This window comes from Podarcis cretensis (genome assembly GCF_951804945.1).
Source record: "Podarcis cretensis genome assembly, chromosome: 16".
Lineage (NCBI taxonomy): Eukaryota > Metazoa > Chordata > Lepidosauria > Squamata > Lacertidae > Podarcis > Podarcis cretensis.
Genome location: NC_137186.1, coordinates 28749934 through 28765948, shown reverse-complemented (window position 1 = coordinate 28765948; position 16015 = coordinate 28749934). Strand labels below are relative to the sequence as shown.

The 16015-nt window shown below is 47.6% G+C and overlaps 1 protein-coding gene across 2 annotated transcripts in view; it reads left to right on the top strand.

Moving 5' to 3' along the window:
* The window catches only part of MED15 (mediator complex subunit 15), a 31649-nt gene that overhangs the window by 2631 nt on the left and 13003 nt on the right, over positions 1-16015 (top strand). For both annotated transcript variants that reach the window (XM_079956606.1, XM_079956605.1), the window contains exons 2-8: positions 4196-4283; positions 6381-6432; positions 8561-8590; positions 9622-9825; positions 11565-11827; positions 12670-12969; positions 13751-13930. In XM_079956606.1, the coding sequence (XP_079812732.1) occupies positions 4196-4283; positions 6381-6432; positions 8561-8590; positions 9622-9825; positions 11565-11827; positions 12670-12969; positions 13751-13930 (1117 nt within the window). The remainder of the gene's footprint in view (positions 1-4195; positions 4284-6380; positions 6433-8560; positions 8591-9621; positions 9826-11564; positions 11828-12669; positions 12970-13750; positions 13931-16015) is intronic.

The window sequence follows — 16015 nt, the reverse complement described above, 5'->3', positions numbered from 1 at the left end:
TACCTTTTACCTTGCTAGCTATGTGCTTTGGTTCCCATGTGTGTTTCTCTTCTATAGTTTTCATCAGCAGATATCTCCTGTGTGAGGTCTGAGTATATGGAACCTGAGGACAGAGAGGAAGCTCTGTGTCTTGCACTGTCATCAGATTGGCATTAACACACTATATTGGTGTGCTCTGATGGGGTACCAGTTTGCACCATATCCAACACTGGTGTGATGTAGACAGGGTAGAAGTCATCTTGGAAAGGCTATTTTATCATTTATTTTTGATGTCAATAGAAGAAATATTGTTCAGTCTGGGGCAAGTTGTGTTGGGTGCTTTTGTTCCAGTTTTGCATGAGATGGAATGTTCCTGTTAAACACATAGTGATAAGGTGTTTTTAGCAAGAAGTATCTTTTTAAGCCAATGAAGCCAAACATCCAAGTAATAGAAAGGGAAAATCAAAGCAACAGTCAAAAAAACTTACAACAAAACCAAAAAAAACTCAGTATATCTTAGCTCGTCATATGTTCCTTTTCCGGACAAAGTCTTGGCTGCAGAGCAAGTGCAAAGCTTCTTGCAGAAGAGATGTTCTGGAGTATCCTTGGGCTTCATATTATGTAATTCCAGGGTTCCCTCTCAGCCTTTTGTGCCTTTAGAGCAGAGCTTTCCCAACTGTGTGTCACGCCACAACATGTTAGTGTGTTGGTTGAGGTGTGTCACGCATATGCTCCCCATGCTCCTCCTGGGGCTGAATAAGATTTAACCTCTGGTTTGCTAGTAAAATTGAATTACTGAAATGATGCATGTCTAAAAAGTGTGTCCCAACATGAAAAGTTTGGAAAGCTCTGCTTTAGAGAGATGCATTATACCTTTTGCTCTTGGTTTAACTCATTGTACAAAAGCACAAGAATGAAAATTATTTCCAATGTTAAATGTCTTTAGAACCTCGAAAAGAAGTGGTATATACAGTGGTACAGTACCTTGGTTTACAACCATAATCCGTTCTGGAGGTCCGGTTGTAAACCAAAACAGGTTGTAACCCAAGGCGTGCTTTCGCCAATGGGGCCTCAAAAAAGGGGGGGGTTGTAATCCAAAATAAGGGACATGCACTTCTGGGTTTGACGTGGTTGTCATCCAAAACGGTTGCAAACCAAGGTACCACTGCATATGGAAAAATTTCCATTCAGCCTTCTTGCAAATATTGATGTGAAAATCTTTTTATTATAGAAGAGTGGGGACAGCTGACCTGTGGACCCCCAAATGTTGCTTGGTCAAGACTGATGGGAGTTGTAATCCATAAGTCCCCATTGCCCCTTGTCTCTATCATTTCATTATCACCTTTCCTAAAGAACCAGATAAAACAGATGTAAATGTCTCTTAATAGAGCACATCATTTATTCTACATTAATTATATCCTCTTTATGCATATTTCACCTTATTGTATATTTCGTATGAGCTTGTTTTCCTTAGGGTGCTTTTCAAGTAAACTTGATTTAGTATTTGATTATTATTGTATTTTCCTTATGCATAGAATAAGGATGTCGCTCTTCTCCTGATCAAGGCTTTGCTTTTATTCCAAGCCATCACCTTAAGGCTTGCTGGCTGAGACCCTGCGTCTCGCAAGAGAGGGCTCCCCTCACACCTTTTCTCCCCCAATCAGTCTCCTCTAACCCTCTGACCAGTTAGCCCACAAAAGAGAAGTAACTTCAGAATGTTTATTGGGGAGTAAAAGACAAGGTAGGGACGCAGGTGGCGCTGTGGGTTAAAGCCTCAGCGCCTAGGACTTGCCGATCGAAAGGTCGGCGGTTCGAATCCCTGCGGCGGGGTGCGCTCCCGCTGCTCGGTCCCAGCGCCTGCCAACCTAGCAGTTCGAAAGCACCTCCGGGTGCAAGTAGATAAATAGGGACCGCTTACCAGCGGGAAGGTAAACGGCGTTTCCGTGTGCGGCTCTGGCTCGCCAGAGCAGCGATGTCACGCTGGCCACGTGACCCGGAAGTGTCTCTGGACAGCGCTGGCCCCTGGCCTCTTAAGTGAGATGGGCGCACAACCCCAGAGTCTGTCAAGACTGGCCCGTACGGGCAGGGGTACCTTTACCTTTACCTTTAAAAGACAAGGTATCTGTATGTAATGGACTTTCAGAGAAGGGGCGGAGGGGCACCTGGAGTGCAGGGGTTTGGGATGGGTTCAGTGAAAGTTGCCTGCTTTGGGGAGCTCTCCACAAGGGCAAAGTGCTCACTGCTGCTGTATTCAAGGGTCTGTATTTGGAGAGTCAGCAGTCACAGTACTTGATTGGTTGTGGGCACCTCTCAGGCATGGCTCCTCTTTTTTTTTTCTTTTACAGGTATTATACATAACAATAATATTAAATAAGCTCTGCCCTCTTTATGTAAACTGCTGTGTCCTGAGTGACTAGGTGGAGGGTTGAGAAATGTCCTCTCCCTACCAGAAAGTATTTTTTTTGGGGGGTGGAAATGGGTTAGGGTTTTTTTTCCTGGAAAGTTTCCAGGCTGGTGGCTCCCAGCAAGAAGACAGACCAAGCATGAGTTGTCTTAGGGGAAGGAGAAAGGGGAGTGGGCTTGAATTCTGAAGGGTGGCAGGGCATCTTTGCCATATGCCTTCCTTGTACAGAAGTGAAAAAAACAGTTCAGCCTGTAGGTGGTGGCCAGGATGCGGGCGTTCTGGGAAGGGGAGCCCTAGCTGCTTCTTGGCTCTCTCCAGCCCACAACTGCTCCGTCGGCTCCTCTCGCCTTCCGCAGGTTCCATCCTGCCTGATATTCCTGTGGCATGGCTGGGCCCAAACATAAGGGAGGGGTTCGTGCTGCTGGGGCGGGGCTTGGGCCTCTCTCTTGCTGTGAGTAGGGGCTGCAGGTGAGGATAGAGCCTCTTGCTTTCGGCTCATCAGAACAGTGGTGCCACGGCTATTCTGTCACTGCTTTCGTTTTCCGGAACCTTTACTTGATATTTCACTGTGCCTTTTGTCGCACAGGTATTTAAAGGTTGGCTTTTGGGGGTGCCTCTGATGTTGTGTGGGGAGGGGCATCCTGGATTTCCTCTCCTCTCCCTTGGTGCCTGCAAAATCTGATACATAGGGTCCCCCAAGAAGGGGAAGTTTGCTTGTGGGAATGGAACCATGTCACTGGAAACAACCTCCAGTTGTTTGATGTAAACTGCTTGGGGATTCTGGATATTAAGCAGCTTAGAAATATCATTATTATATAAAATATTTAATTCCTGCTACCTGCAAGAAAGGGATGTGAGTGGCGCTGTGGTCCAAACCACTGAGCCTAAGGCTTGCCGATCAGAAGGTTGGCGGTTCGAATCCCCATGACGGGGTGAGCTCCTGTTGCTTGGTCCCAGCTCCTGCCCACCTAGCAGTTCGAAAGCACGTCAAAGTGCAAGTACAGTGGTGCCCCACAAGACGAACGCCTCGCAAGACGGAAAACCCGCTAGACGAAAGGGTTTTCCGTTTTGGAGGCGCTTTGCAAAACGAATTTCCCTATGGCCTTGCTTCGCAATACGAAATATCTTGCGAGTTTTTTTGACTTCCCCCCTTTTTCTAAGCCGCTTATCAGCTGATCCGATAAGCCGCTAAAAGCCGCTAAGCCGCTAATAGCACTAATCCGCTAAGCCGTCAATGGGCTTGCTTCGCAAGACGAAAAAAACGCTAGACGAAGAGAATCGCGGAACGGATTCTTTTCGTCTTGCGAGGCACCACTGTAGATAAATAGGAACCGCTCCGGTGGGAAGGTAAACGGCGTTTCCGTGCGCTGCTCTGGTTTGCCAGAAGCAGCTTAGTCATGCTGGCCACATGACCAGGAAGCTGTCTGCGGACAAACGCCGACTCCCTCGGGCAGTAAAGCGAGATGAGCACCGCAACCCCAGAGTCATCCGCCATTGGACCTAACAGTCAGGGATACCTTTACCTACAAGAAAAGGGAGAGCCTGTGCCCAGAAGAGACAAAGCTAAAGTCCTGTTGGGGCAGGTGTGGAAGTTTGTTTGTGGGTTGCTTGTGCGTCAGCGAGTGTTGTGGGGTTGATGCACTTGTATGATTTCTTCTGAAGTTGGGCCGGGGCCTCCGCCTTTCAAAAGAAACTGAACTTCACCCACAGAAGGGCTGAGCCTGTGGAGTGTGCCCTGTTTTCAAGGTGCCTCCTATCCGTGCGATTGTGATTCTGGTGCTTCAGCTGCTCTCTGTCTTTTCCTTCTTGCAGTGAAGATAGCATGCGGAATGCTGGAGTGGCTCACAATAAGAGCAGCAAAGAGATGGAGAACCACGTTTTCTTGAAGGCCAAATCACGGGTAAGGAGAAGGAGCCAAGGGTGAAAGTGAAGGGCAGGCAGGAGAGAGAGAAGGTCCAGGCTCTAGCGATTTTGGGGTTGAAGCACCAGTTGCCCTCTTCCGAGGAGTCAGACCCTTGGTCCAGCTAGCTCAGAACGGATGACCCTGGCTGGCAGCAACTGCTCTCTGGAGTTTCAGGCAAGCTGTCTTTCCCAGCCCTTCCTGGAGATGCTTCCAAGGATTGGATCTGGCACCTGCTGCATGCAACCCCCTCAGCTCCTGCCCTTCCCACTATCGAGTGAAGGAGGAAAGTGGGAAACCCTGGCTTGGCAGGTGACTGTCAGAGCAGCTGGTTTCACTTCCCTGGTGGGCATCCCGTCTTCTGCCAGTTGCCCGTCTATGAACAGTTGTGGCTTCCTTGGTTAGTCTCTGCCCAAGTGGAAGACACCATGTCCCCTTCCAGTCCCAAACCTTTCCCACAGGGGCAAACACAGAAACTGCCTTGGTCCACTTGACTCAGTATCATCTACACTGACTGGCAGCAGCTGTGTAGGTTTTCAGGCAGGGTTCCTTCCCAGCCCTACCTGCGACCTTCTGCATGCATAGGAGATGCTCTATGTGGGAGCTCCAGCCATTTCCCATTGTATCTTCTACCTCTCCTGTTCCCTGCAAAACACTACAGGCTGGTGGGGGAGAGGCATCTTTTTTCGCTGTGGCTGGTTCTGGAGTCATTGCAGTTTCCCCTGTGTTTCACTAATGAGATAATAATAAAAATAAAAATAAATTTTTATTTGTACCCCGCCCTTCCTGGTTCCGAAAACCGGGCTCCGGGCGGCTAACAACAAATTTTAAAAACTTAATTGTAATACAACATAGAAGCAGCATAAAATACAGTATAAAAACATCAATAACAATAAAATTCTAAGTTCAAAAATCAATTTGGGGGAAATCCATCCAATAAGCATTAGATAGTCACCAGGGCTAGCTGGCTGAATTAGTCCTACTTGGGCCAGCGAGGAGACCATGGGAGACTTAAGCTGTGGAGTCTCAGAGCGGGTAATCTTCATAAAAGGAGAGGGAAGAGAAGGGAAATAAAAGATCAGGCTGAATTCAAATTAAAGGCCAGGTGGAATAGCTCTGTCTTACAGGCCCGACGGAAGGAGGTTAAATCCTGAAAGGCCCTAGTCTCATGGGACAGAGCATTCCACCAGGTCGGAGCCATCACTGAAAAGGCCGTAGCCCTGGTGGAAGATAGTCTGACTTCCTTAGGGCCTGGGTACAGTCGTGCCTTGAAAGTCGAGCAGAAACCATTCCAGAAGTCCGTTCCAACTTCCAAAATGTTCGGAAACGAAAGCGCGGCTTCTGATTGGCTGTAGGAAGTTCCTGCAGCCAATCAGAAGCCCCATCAGACGTTCGGCTTCCAAAAATAGCTCTCAAACTGGAAGTCACTTCCAGGTTTGTGGCGTTTGGGAGCCAAAACGTTCAATAACTAAGCTGTTCGAAAACCAAGGTATGACTGTAGTCAGAAGTTTGCTCACATCTTCCTTTGTCCATCTGTCCCCTCTCTCCATCACTCCACGTGCATCATGTGTACATCCTGTTTGCAAACACGTGCGCATACACACCCTGCCCCATCTCTGATTTGCTACGGTGTAGGTGGAATGACTACCGCAGCAATGGGCATATGGGTCCAGGTGATGCTTTTCTGTGCCTGGCGAGCTGGGAAAGTTGACCCTTGCCTTGATAGGTGTTGATCCCACTAGGGACACACACACCCCGTCTCGGTGGTATGTTAAAATTTGAGCCAGGTCCTTTCAAAAGGGATTTGTGCCTTACCCCTTCTGCATTTTGGCTTTCTGCCTGGCACAGTTATTCCTTTTTTATTTTTGATGTTTACATGCTGCCCAATTAAGCATCCCCTTTCTGCAGTTGAATACAGTGATCTTTTTATGCAGACCGCACCCTGCCCTTTCAGTTCTGCCAGCGTGGGGGCTCTCTTGCTCTTCTAGAGGGAGAGGAGGAGGAGGAGGAGGAGGAGGAAATGAGTCAGACGCATGCTGCCCTCCAGCCCTCCCTCCTTGGCTTCTAAAATGCACTTTCATTTCTCTTCACTTTTAGGAGGAGTATCTTTCCCTGGTGGCAAGACTCATCATCCACTTTCGGGATATCCGTGAGTACTCTCATGCCTGTTTGCGGAGAGCGCTTGTTGGCGATTTGAATCTGGGGGGGGGGGACCGTAGGGGCAGGGAAGAGTGGGATACAAAAAAAGCATTAGCCAAGGAAAGAGGACGGAATGGAGGGGTTGGTTTCAGCGGCACAGGAACAGCAATCATGAAATTCTTGATTTCCTGAATATCACACTGATCCAAATAGTATTTTTATATCCGGCTTTTCTAAGTGTTTGATGTTGAAACACTCTCAAGTCCACAAAGATACAACTCTTTTAAATACAGTATATCAGACAAATACTTTCTGCTAGAAAGTGAAAGTAATCCCGTTCTGATTTGTGTCAGCTACCACTTTGTTTGCCGACAGCAAATAAAGGGGGCAAGGGAGTTCTTTTTCCCAAGGTTGCTAGTTTAAAAAAAATCTGGTTTATTCTTATCAAATAAAATACTACCAATTCTAAGGCTACATAGGATGAGGGGATGAAAAGGGTTTATTGTAAACTGCTTGGTGATTTTACTACATTCAAGCACTATATAAGTTTAAATAACAGGACCTCAAAAAGCGGGGGGGGGGGGGGAGTGTTCCTATATGCAACAGCAGCAGCAAGGCTACTGTTAGCAAAGGTCTGGAAACAACAGCAATTGCCAACAGTGGAAGATTGGCAACAGAAGGTAATGGAGTACGCAAAAATAGCCAAATTAACGGGCAAGATTCAACAACAGGGCGATGAAACATTCCAAAAAGAATGGAAGAAATTTATGTTGTATATAGGAAAGATGTGTGTGAAATAGAGAAACCAGTAGAATTGAAATGAACCTTATAACGTGTAACATAAATACTTTTATTGGAATAATAATAATAACAACAAGAAATACAATGTACAATATAATCAGAGTAACAAATGGTAGTAGCAAACAATATATGGATAGTCAACAAGAATTGTATATATAGAAGGGCTTATTTATTTACAGACAATTTATGGACAAATGTGTAAAAGAACAATATATAGAATGGATAAAAACAATGTGAAAAACTCAGAAGTGACATAAAGAAGTCAGAAGAAGGAAGGAGGGAAGTCAGCTCATAGGAGCAAACTATAAATGTAAAATGTAATATAATATGTATTTGAAGTATGAAGTTTGGAAAACCAATAAAGAAATATATATATATATATATATATATATATATTAAAAAGCTGGGGGGAAATGAGGCACGATGTTAGTCATGCTCAGAGGAGGTTCACTGAAACTAATGGACAGGATTAACTGCTGCATTTATTCAAGTGTGTCAACTCTGAGTAGGATTTAAGTTAATACAACCCTTATAAGATAAATACTTAAAAGGTTTACAGTAGTACCTCGGTTTAAGAACAGTCCAGTTTAAGAATGATTCAGTTTACAAACTGCAAAAGCGGAAATAGTGTCCCGGTTTGAGAACTTTACCTCGGTCTAAGAAAGGAATCTGAATGGTGGAAGGGCACCGGCGGCGGGAGGCCTCATTAGGGAAAATGCACCTTAGTTTAAGAACGGTTTTGGTTTAAGAACAGACTTTCGGAACAGATTAAGTTCGTAAACCAAGGTTCCACTGTGTTTGTAAAACAACAAAAAACTATCCACAAACCCTTCCCTCTGCTTTATTTACCCACTTTATAGAATTCCTTCAAACCATAACAAGTACAAAATGAAATCTTTAGTCTCAAAGAATTGTGACGAAACAGTAGTCAATATCCGGAATCACTGATCAGTGTTGGACATCATATTTGCTGAATACACAAGGCTTCACAGCTTGTCTTTCATCGTACAAAGTCTGGTACCTTGCTTCATTTAAAGGTTTTCAGAGACTTTGAGACTAAAGATTTCATTTTGTACTTGTTTTGGTTTGAAGGAGTTCTGTAAAGATTGTCTATTGCATATGTACATGTTGATTGTGTTGCCTGGACATTGCTGACATTCTCTTTGCAACACAGGGGTGTGTTTGGTTACTTATTTACCCACTTGTCTGATGTGTAACTCTTTGGTTTGATTCTTCCCCCCCAACCCCCAATCTGCTGTTTATTCCAATTAGACTAATATTTTTCTTGCCTAAATGTGCCTGCACAATTTTTCAGTTGTTGTTGTTTTCTTTCCTAGACAACAAGAAGTCCCAGGCTTCAGTCAGTGGTAAGAAGGGCTCCTTCATCACCTTACATTTTTTTTATATGTCTTACCTACTTCCTTAAGAACTCTTTCCGAGGACTCTGACTCCTGTTCTGTGGGTGTGGATGGGTGTGTAAGGGGCATGTCTCCTCGTTGTGCTGGATTTCCTGCCAGAGCTCAGTCGCAAGCAAATGTGACACACAGACAGGCCCAGGTTCTGTTCTATCCGATCAATGCAGTGACAGAAAAGGTTTAAAAAAATGTTTTAAAGTGCTTCCCCCCCCCCCCAAACCCTAGAGTCTTTTCTGTTGGGGATAATTCAGACTGAAATTCCCAGGTGTCAGAAAAGGTTATTTATGTATGCCACTACTGTGGCCTGTGTTTTGTTAGCGTCAAAATTTAAAACGAGTGAGGTCCTAACCATAGAAGAATTGGCAACTTAAGTTGCCAGAATATGTTCAGACTTAACATTGAATATGAGAACAAGAAGAACATACATTTAGAGAAGATTCAAAAAAGTTTATTGAATATATGGAAAATAAGTGTGTACAGCTGAAAACGCTGGCAGCACTTTTAGATAAATTCAACAGTGTAAATAAGTTTTGATGGATGTAATAGTGGAATACTGAATGGTATATTTTTTGTAAAACATGCACGCATTTATGGCATGTAAAATGAACCATGGAAACAGAAGAAGGGAAGTCATCAATATCTCTTTTTTAATATGTATTTTAATTAATTTTTCTGTTTTACATTTTAAAGTACTCATTTTTACATCTTTAAGATATTGACGATATCTCAAGGATGCAAAAAGGAGTACTTTAAATTGTAAAACAGAAAAATTTATTTTAAAAATAAATGTATAAAAAAGAAAAAGGTTAAAAAAGAAAACAGAGAGAAGCTGAAACCAGCGAGTAATTCTGAAAGTTTTTCAAGGCTTTCTGCAAAAACAAAGTTGACCCCTCCCCCCTCTGCCCAGCCAGGGGCCAGCTCCTTTCAGTGCATTGCTGCCTATCTCCATGGGGCTTTCTCAGGGATCCTTCTTTTCTCCACAGATCCCATGAACGCCTTGCAGACCCTGACGGGCGGACCACCTGCAGGAGCAACGGGCATGGGCATGGCGTCTCGCCCCCAGGGGATGGGTGTGCTCGGGCCCCCCATGGGGCAGCAGATGAGCCTTCCGGGGCAGCAGACGGCACCAGGGGCAGCTGGGATGGCCCCCCGTGGCATTCCAGGCATCTCAGCAGCTTCCCAGCCAAGTAAGTGTTTGGAGTCTTGGCTCTTCCCTGGGTGCTAAGCAGTTTGGCCCTGGGACTGTGACCCTCCCCAAAGACCAAATGGGAAGCCGACAGGTTCGGGCCAGGGCGGGGGGATTTTCCTGCTTTGGAGCATGCTGAGGGAATTCCCTTGGGAGGAATCCCTTCAGCCCCCGTTGGATAAAATTAGGAGCAGATGGCAGAGAGTTTGCTCTCTGGCTCTGTTTTTGTTGTTGTTTAGTCGTGTCTGACTCTTTGTGACCCCCTGGACCAGAGCACGCCAGGCACTCCTGTCTTCCACTGCCTCCCACAGTTTGGTCAAACTCATGCTGGTAGCTTCAAGAACACTGCCCAACCATCTCGTCCTCTGTCGTCCCCTTCTCCTTGTGCCCTCCATCTTTCCCAACATCAGGGTCTTTTCCAGGGAGTCTTCTCTTCTCGTGAGGTGGCCAAAGTATTGGAGCCTCAGCTTCAGGATCTGTCCTTCCAGTGAGCACTCAGGGCTGATTTCCTTAAGACTGGAGAGGTTTGATCTTCTTGCAGTCCATGGGACTCTCAAGAGTCTCCTCCAGCACCATAATTCAAAAGCATCAATTCTTCGGCGATCAGCCTTCTTTATGGTCCAGCTCTCGCTTCCACACATCACTACTAGGAAAACCGTAGCTTTAACTGTACGGACCTTTGTTGGCAAGGTGATGTCTCTGCTTTTTAAGATGCTGTCTATGGCTCTGTTTTAGCCATGTACAAAGATGGTTTGTTCCCAGGACAAGCTGATTCACCCCATCTAGCCCTGTCTCATCTTCTTCCTCCGAGTGGCATGTGACGAGTTAAGGAAGCATCTGTTCACTTCACCTGCTTCCCTTATCCCTTTCTGAGCTGGAGAGGTGGGCGAAAGCGGGCAGAGCCAGTGCCGTTTCACAACTATCCTTTCATGCTGCTGGGTTACCTAGCCTGGTGTAGAGACTAGCAGGTTTTAGCTGCAGCAGAGGAATCGTCCATCAGAGACACCCCCACGCCTGTCTCCTTGTCTATTTAGCCTAGGGGTAGGGAACCCGTTTTGGCTCCACAGCCAAGATCCTTATCAATGATGTCATTGTGACAGGGCTGAAGCATCCTCTCCTCCTTTAAGCAGGCAGGTGATGGCAGTTGGGCACCACCACAGCTCACTTAAAGGAGAATGGAAAAGGCTTTAACCCTGCCACTTAGGTTGCACGGTCCAGTGCAGGATTCAGCCCTGTCCTCCTACCCATTAGCTGATGGCCATGGCTTGCAGTAAAAGATTGGCCCGCAGGCCAGACATTCCCCATCCATTCTCTTGTCCTTCTTGGCTGCTCTGTCTGGCAACTCCTGTACAGGCGGATTAGGCTCTTACCCTCCATGAATGTGGGCCTTTTCAGGCAGCCACAAGGATCCATCCTTGCCAGTTAACTGCAGAAGTCACTGTTGACAGAGCGAAAGTGTTCACCTTCATCTGCTAAACAGGCTCAGGCCCGTTTTCTTTGTTTCTTGCTTCCTGTGCGTTGGGCGAGAATGGCTTTCTTCTAATCCTGTATTCTGCTTTCCAGATTGCAGTTACTGCAAAGTCCAAATCTGAAGTCGGGCTGTGCCTGATGGTTGGATTTGGACTCTGAGGTGGCCTTGGCCAGAAAAGCCCCAGCTGCTGACTGCCCCCTCTCTGAGGGCCCTGCCAGCCTCCTGCCGCACACCCATGGCTCCTCCCTTCCCCTTCCTTTGCCCCACAGCCCAGCTCCAGCTGCAACAGATGGCCCAGCAACAGCAGCAGCAGTTTCAGCAGCAGCAGGCACAGGCGCAGCAGCAACAGCAGGCAGCGCTGCAGCAGCAGCAGCAGTTCCAGGCCCAGCAGACGGCCATCCAGCAGCAATTCCAGGCGGTGCAGCAGCAGCAGGCGGCAGCCGTGGCGCAGCAGCAGCAGCAGCAACAGCAGCAGATGCAGGCAGCCCAGCAGCAGCACATGCTAAAACTGCATCAGCAGAACCAGCAGCAGGTAAAGAGCGAGAGAGAGGTGGCCTGTGGCTTCTGAAGGCTGGATGCTTTAGAGCTGCAGTGTCTTTCTGTGGGGCACCTGTTGGCCTGCAGCGGTTACCCTTGTCTAGGGATGTAGGGCAGATATGTACAGCGAAGCTTTGGCAGCCCATTAATTGCTATGAGGAGTTGAATGTGTGGGGAGCAGGCCTCATTAACACATGCCACTTCATAGGTGAACCCAGAGAGGAATTTAACTGAGACTGAGGAGGAAGAGGAGGAGGGCATGGGTGGGAATGGAATGGACCCCTCCTTTGAAGAGAGAGACATTGACCACTGACTGTCCATGAATGTGGCTGGATATTGTAGACTGGGATTAGGAGGGAGGATCTTCTGCCTGCCACACACAGAGAATGGGCCAAATTACCTTGGGGGTATATGTCCGAAAATATGCCCAAACCCCACCCACCTTCCACATGGCATCTTCCCTCCCTCGGCTTCCTTGCTGTGTGCTGAGAAAGGGACCTTTTCCGTTTGCTGTGTGCAGCAAGGAAACTCCACCAGCCAAGAACACTCCCTGCTTCCTGTGCAGCCGGTTTGCTTCATTTTCTTTTGGGAGGCCTAGAAAATGGAAGGCTCCACATTCCTGTTGTAGACCAAAGGGTCTGAATGAGTTGAGGTTGCTTGGACATGATGGTTGTCAGTGTGTGTGAAGAGCAAAGGTGGAGGCAGAGAGAGATGGACATCCATTCTCGTCAGCTGTCTGCCTGCGGCCTTTTCACTCAGCCCACCCCTGTTTCCTTTCTTGGCTAGCCTTACCTGTTGTGTAGGTTCAAATGTCTTCCAACCCTTTCCTGGTTTTAGATGCAGCAGCAGCAGCAACTGCAGCGGATTGCTCAAATGCAACAGTTGCAAGTTCAGGCCATACAGGCCCAGCAGCAGCAGCAGCAACAACAACAACAGCAGCAGCAGCAGCAGCAACAACAACAACAGCAGCAGCCACCCCCATCGCAGCAGGTCATGCAGCAGCAGATGCAACAGATGCAGCAGCAACAGGCTGCACAAGCTCAGCCGCCGCAGCCAGTAGTGTCTCAGGCACAGACAATCCCAGGGCAGATCCCTGGTCAGGTCATGCTCACAGCCCAACAGATTAAAGTCATGCAGGTAAGTCTAGAAGAACAAGAATGGGTCAGGTGCAGAGGAGGCAGCTCACATGGGCTCAGGGGATCTTGGGGAGGGCTCTCTGCCAAAGAGGAGCAGACCAAACTGGGTGGAGGGAGCCTGTGGTGTCTGGCACCAGCTCCTTCCCCTATGGCCAAGAGGGGTGCAGTTCAGTTGCAGGGCTTGCTTTGTAGCTGCTGCTCCCTTCCCCACCGCTGGCTTCTGTGCTGCTGCTTTTTAGCTTGTGTTCTTCAGTGCCAAGTTGTACAGCAGCAGCAGTACAACAGCAGTCAGTGGTGCAGGGTGCAAATTCCTACGAGAGCCTTGAGAATCTATTCTGTTCCCTCCTCTTTTTTCTTTTTTCTTTTTAGAAAAAAGAAAAAGTTCCTAGCCCTCCTTATAGGTGCAGAAATGATCCAGAATATTGCAATGTCCCTCATAAGTTTTTTCAGTTCTTGCAGTTAAATCTTGCAAAATTTATTAATTTATGGATATTTATAGCAGGGCTTTAAGAGCTGGCTTATGTTTCAGGCTAAGAGTGAAATGCAGCTCCTTTGGCCCTCCAGCCTTTGTAAACAATTATTTATATCTATCTATCTATCTATCTATCTATCTATCTATGCCATACAGAGGTCATAAGCCTGGCACCTAAGCCACAGAAGTGTAGGAGGCAAGGGAGCAAGTGTGTGTCCAGAGGGGTGTGTGTCCAATTTTAAGATAAACGTTTAAGTGTGATTGATTCAACCCAGATCTGTGCAGAATTCCCTTTGTTTTGTTTCCCAAGGCAAGAGCTTTGCACCAACAGCAGCAGCAGCAGCAGCAACAGCAGCAGCAACAACAACAGCAGCAGCAGCAGCAACAACAACAACAGCAACAACAACAACAACAACAGCAGCAACAACAACAACAACAACAGGCAGCCGCGGCTCAAGCTCAGGCTGCTCAGATGGGGGCTTCAGGACCGGTAAGCCGTCCCCCCCTTCCCCTCCCAGAACCAGCCAGTAATAAGTTGCCTGCAGAGTTGGAGCATGAAGCAGGGGGAGCTGGGTGGTGGTGCCCCAGTTGGCTTTCTGATGAAGACTCTTCCCCTACTGCCATCCCTTTGTCTTGAGTTGGAGGCAATATTTCTTCACCCCTTTTGAGCATGTCTGGACTGCCGAAGTCAGAGGGCTCCTGCCTGGGGTGACGGGGTCTGATGTCTGTGGGTCTAACCCTTGATGCTTTAGTAGTCCTGGAGTCTCCTATCTGTTCAGTTTCTCTCTCTCTCCCCCCCCCCCCATTTTAACAGTCTTTCTGAATGAGTAGCCTTGGTTTGGGGGCCCCCTGATGGAGTCCCGTTTTCTCTCTTTTCTGTCCTTATCAACATGAGCTTAAAGGAGCTGCCTTGTTTGGATGAGAGCTGGCTCAGAGGAAGCTGCATGTGCACATGAGAGGCCATGGAAACTTGTTCTCCGGCATGCAGGAAGCCTGAAGTCTGATTGCATGCTGGGAGAGGGGCTCAGGACCAGGGTGGGCTTGGGGATTCTCCCATCTCCAGGGGCTTCTGTGGTTCCTGAAACACTTCACTTTCCACCAGGTAAGTCACAGAGATGGCTGAGCAAACAGAGAGGCAGAGGTAGGGAAACGGGAACCGGTTCCCATGTAAACCAATTAGGCCCCAGTGAGGTTTTAGGTTGGGGACACATGGAGACGGGGGCCTGGCATCTGTGTACCCCGAGCTCAGAAATCCAAGGGCAAAGCCAGGATGTTGCCATCAGGCTTCAGACCAGGGCTCTTCCTAGGCTTGTGAATGTCGGATCTGCTTATTGCTGTTCTGCCTGATAGCACAGCAAAAACAGCCCAGAACACAGTCCCTGTTGTGCAAGATGGGTCTGTCCTGATAGTCCTGGAGAGCCCCAATGGAGTTGCTGTCCAAGCATCAACACTCCATTGGGGTAGGATCTGCAGGTGCTTCAAGTGGGCAGGGCGAGAGAGGCCTAGAGGAAAGGGTTCCAAGGAGACGCTCAGGAGGCGTCAGCTGTGAACCTCTTTGAAGCTTACCTAAAGCCACAGTGCTTTAATGGACTGGAAACAGAGGAAACTCTTCAAAGGTTCTGTGGGGTAAAGAGTGAAAAGTCCTGAGATGCACTTCCATGTCCACAATAGACCTCTTTGTGGCTGCCCTGTCTCAAGGTCCATGTGCTTCCACCCATTTGTCATAACATAGACAGGGCCCCCCCTGATTTCCTCTTTGGCTCACCTCATCTTTCGCTAGTTGGGAATTGATGGGCTAGAGGATGGGAGCAAGCCAAGCTTGTGTGAAAACTACTGGGCTTGCACAAAGCAGCTTTCCAAACACAACAAACCAACATTTCCCAACTGATGTGGCCTCTGGCCAGTTAAGAGTGTGGCATTGGCAGTCGCAAAGACTACGAGGAAGTCCTTGATTGTGTGCTGAGGATATGGTCAGCTAATGCCTTTGGGAATGGTTATCTATGGTGGGAGTTGGGGTGTTCTTTCTGGCTGGCACGCACCATTCTGACAAATGGTGGCTGTTACCAGTTGCTCCAGGGTGAAAAGGCCTAGGGGACCAGCCTCAATAACATCGTCCAAGGCAGGTGTGGGGAACTATTGACCCGGCTAGCAAGCATGGTCGTTGGCCAGAGATTATGGGAATTGTAGTTCAGCAACATCTCAAGGGCCAGAGATACCCCACACCTGATTTGGTTATTGTGGCTGTTGGCCATGCCCAAAGTAGGGTTGGCTTCTCCAGCCTGCCAAGGAGATGTCATGCACATGAAGACACCAAGAGAGAGGCTGATGGCAATCTGGACCTTGTGGAAGTTGGATCAGTCAGACTCGTCTCTAATACAACAAGTGACTTACTTTAACCAAGGAAATGCCTAGCTCTGGACCTTTTCTCTGTCCTTTATGGGTGTCTTTCTGTGGTTTTTCAAATCAAATCTCTTCCTGACTTTTCTGGTAGTCTTTCCAGCGTCTTGCTTGTTGATGCCTGGCAAGGGGGCAGTTCTTACTTCTTGGAGTGGAGCTTCATCTCCAATTGAGATCG